The sequence below is a fragment of the Echinops telfairi genome, unplaced genomic scaffold (genome assembly GCF_000313985.2).
Source record: "Echinops telfairi isolate 266 unplaced genomic scaffold, ASM31398v2 ScPeMD7_5;HRSCAF=22, whole genome shotgun sequence".
NCBI classification, from domain to species: domain Eukaryota; kingdom Metazoa; phylum Chordata; class Mammalia; order Afrosoricida; family Tenrecidae; genus Echinops; species Echinops telfairi.
In genome coordinates, this window is record NW_022103901.1 from 29,398,370 (window position 1) to 29,402,324 (window position 3,955).

The 3,955-nt window shown below is 54.6% G+C and overlaps 1 protein-coding gene across 1 annotated transcript in view; it reads left to right on the forward strand.

Annotated features, from left to right (window-relative positions):
• The first annotated feature begins 3,881 nt into the window (after positions 1 to 3,881).
• SOX8 (SRY-box transcription factor 8) overlaps positions 3,882 to 3,955 on the forward strand; it is a 6,219-nt gene continuing 6,145 nt past the window's right edge. Inside the window, exon 1 of the mRNA XM_045286021.1 lies at positions 3,882 to 3,945. Within this exon, the coding sequence (XP_045141956.1) occupies positions 3,882 to 3,945 (64 nt within the window). The remainder of the gene's footprint in view (positions 3,946 to 3,955) is intronic.

Here is a 3,955-nt window from a genome sequence, read left to right on the forward strand (position 1 = left end):
GCACAAGACCATCTCGAAGAGTTGAAGAGTCAGTGTCACTCTGAGGGCTCAGGTGCATCTGGCCCAAGTCACGGTGCTTCCAATCACCTCACATGCATGCGAAAGTTGGACACGGAATAGGGAAGACCACGGAAGGACCGGACCTACGGTGTGGATGAAGACTGCTGAAAGGGCCACGCGCTGCCACAGAGCAAACATCTGTCCTAGAGGAAGTATGTGTTCTGGCAGGTTCCTTATGGACAAAGCCAGGGAGACGTCATCTCAGGTACTTTGGGCGTACCGTTAGGAGGGACCAGTCCCTGGGGAAGGACATGGTGCTTGGTAAAGCAGAGGGCTATGGAAGAGGAAGACGCTCGACAAGATGAGTTGACGCAGTGGCTGCAGCAATAGGCTCCAACATCACAACCACTGTGGGCACGGGGCAGGACCAGGCAGGGTTCCATTCCATTGTGCATAGTGTAGCCGTGAGAGGGAATGGCCTTGAGGGCACACAACAACAACAACAACAACAACAATAAGAACAACACCATCACTCAGAGGCATCAATTCTGCCTAGGTTGTCCCGAGCCATGCTCAGCTTCCACAGGTAATAAATACCTTGGGGATATTGCAGGCTCGCTGCCTGACCACCGAAATGAAATAGACAGAAAGCAACATGAAGGGAGGCACACGCATGTATGGTTTCCCAGTGGAAATACAAAGCTAGGCTGATACACTAGGCCATTGTCTGTGGCCCAGTGTGCACTAGAGGGATGGAAACATGAGCGATAGCGTGAGCGTGACCACCTTGGGGGCAGGCAGTGAGCAGCTCTTCTTGGAAAAATGGTGTTGGTGGACTTGCTTGCCGCAGAATTCCCACCAAGCTTCCCCTGGTGAGAAACAGGATCTGTGAAGAGTCACTAGTAAATCTAAATAAAGGGAGGCGGGATGCCACAGGCTGGGCGAAAGGCTCAAAGCAGCAGGGACTCCTCCTCTCCCAGTGTCAGGCTCCCTTCAAAGGCTCCAAGGAGCATCTCTCCTTGTCTCGGCCAGCTTCTGTGGGTCCCAGGCACTCCTTGGCTTGTGGCCCCACCACTCCAACCTCTGCATCCATTGTCTGCGGTTAGGGCGGTTTCCCTGCGAGTTTCCTGCACCTCTTGTCTTCACCACTAGGTGGGAATCTGGACACCCTCTCACTGTAGTGTAACCCCCCACCCCCACCCCCTTCCCCTTCAGGAACTGGTAACAGCTTCACGGACCTCCTTTCCAAGCAAGGTCACCGAATCTTCAGAAAAGCAGGTAGGCACTCCAGCTGGTTCGATGGAGGCACACATCTCACTGAAAGCAGTGACTATTAGAATTGGGGTTCAGCCCTGGTCCTCTGCTGCCCAGGCCCCGGCCTGTCTCTGCAGAAGCCTACTAGGTCCAGTCACCTCCCCTGAAAACGACGACGGGCCAGTGAGTGGCAGGATGAAGGGGGCTCCTTTTTGAGGCTGAACAAGACTTCTGGATGTTGTGTCGTGCTGGGAAAGGGCCCTGTGGTCTAACTCTCTGGTCTAACCCACAAGCGGTCTCCATTGACCCCTCCTTCTCCAGGTCACAAACACCTCGGAGCTCTTTCCTTCGCAGGGTGCACACGCAGACCTGCCTCGGGCACTTCTGCAGGTCTGTTTGTCTGAAGCCCCATTTGCCTTCCCAGTGACGCCTGACCATGGCGTGAGGTCTGCGCTTGGGGAGGGCTGAAAAGTGAGCATCTTGAACCTAATTAAAACGAGACTTCCCTCTGTGGGTGGAGGAGGAAGCTCAATTTGGGCCAGGCCCAAGACCAGGCACCCCGTTCCCTTCCTCCACTCTGGCTGAAGCTCCTCCCAGCCCATGAGCTGCTGCTCAGAGCAGCCACACCCCCAGGAGAGCCAGGAGCTTGGTGCTCAGGACAGGTTGTGACCAGGTAAGGGGCAGGGTGCCAAGGGACGAGGGCCCAAGTGGGGCATGAGGTTTGGTATGGGTGAATTTGTGTTTCTGTGTGGCAAAGCGCAGTCTCTATGCCTGTGGTTTGGGAGCCCTGGTTGCAGAAGGTGCTGCTAATGCCAAGGACAGCCGTTTGAATCCACCAGCTGCTCCAAGGGAGAAAGATGAGGCTGCCTGCTCTCATAAAGATGTACAGCCTTCGAAACCCACAGGGGTTGGTCAAACAAGGCCCTTTAGGGTTGCTATGAATCAGAATCTACTTGTTGGCAGTCAGTTTTGTTTTTTTTAAATGCTCGAGGTTATCCAATAAACCCTAGTGGCGTCGTGATCACACAGATTGGGTCGCTAACCAAAAGGTTAGTAGTTTGAAACCACCAGCAGCTCTGGGGGAGAAAGACAGGACTTTCTACTCCAGTCAATGGTGACTAACTCAGAAACTAACAGATGCATTCTACCCTGTCCTATAGGGTCCCTATGAGTTAAAAGTTGGTTTTTGGTTTGATGTTATCCAATTGGGGCATGGGCTGTCTTTGTTACATTAATAGGATCAGGCTAGACAAACAAAAACCAAGCTCAAACTCATTGAGTCTGTTCTGACCCATAGAGACCTTGTAGCACAGGGTAGAACTGCCCCTGTGTTTCCATGGCTGTAACTAACTATTCAAGGGAGCAGAAAGCCTCATCTTTCTCCTTTGGAGCGACTGGTGGTTTAGAACTGCTGATCTTGTGGTTGGCAGCCCAACTTGTAACCACTATACCACCAGAGCTCCCAAGGCAGAGTAGCATGATAGAGTTTTACTTGAGTTCATCTCCTTTTTGAGATGAAACCATACTGTCATCGAATCACTCCTGATTCATTGTAATAGCAAACAATTCCCTGCTATTGAGTGGATGCTGACCCTGCAGGACAGGACAGAAATGCCTCTGTGGGTTCCTGAGGCTCAGGATTGTTATGGAGACAGACAGCTTCATCTTCATCCCTCAGAGAAGCTGGGGGGCTGGAACTGCTGACCTTGTGGTTAGTGGCCCAATGCCTACCCCACTGAACTATCAATAAAAGGATGAAATAAAGAAGCAGGCAGGAGATGGGGAGAGAGAGATGCCAGAGCCTATCTTGGGTGGCTGAGGGGTGGGGGTGGAGGAAGGTGGCCCTTTGTGGCTTCTGTGCACAAGTGGGGGCCTAGGTGAGTTCCACAGACCCAGGAACAGGGGTGCACACAGTTTGGGGCACCTCCACCTATCCTCGCTGGACCTCTGCAGTGAACCCCCTGGTTCATCTCAAGGGTCCTGGGTGGACCCATCAGTTCCCTGGATGCCTCTTGATTTCACATCTGGGCAGCGAGGAAGGGGGTTCTGGAGAAGAAATGACCCCTCCCAGAGAGGGGCTCCCCTCCTCTAGCAGCCACCTATGTGGAGGGCAGAGGACAGCACAGGCACCTTTACCTGAGCAGGCAAGGCTGCTGGGCGTTCTAGGAGGGGGGACCAGGCAACCAAGTCTTGGTGACCTGGAAGCCTCATTCCTCAATCCCAAGCAGCCAAGGCACCCTCTTCCCCCAGGTCGCTGCATAACCTTCAAAACCCTGCTGCAGCAGCGCTGCCATATTCTGAACACTGGACTTTGAGGTTCCGGGCCGCTGCCGAGGACTCTGTGCTGCGAAGGCCTCTGTGCTGGGGCAAGTCAATGCTGCCAATCCTGGTTTGTGAGGAATTTGCGGCTCTGAGACCTTGGGGAGGCGGCATCCCCTGGCGCAGGCACCAGCAGCGGGCGTCTCCTGACTGCAGCGGGCATGGAAGGCACAACCTGAGAAGAGGGCTCCCGCATTAGCCAAGGTGCAAGGGGGGTGGGGTGACGCTCCACCCGCCCCTCCTAGTCTGGCCTTGGGGACTCCTGTGCACAGAGTAGCCCCTCCTGCCCGCTGGGTCGGTCTTCAAACATGGCGCCACCCGCTGCGGCCGTCGTGGGAGCTAGGTCCTCCGCGCAGAGTCACCAGGTCGCAAGCTCGCGTCT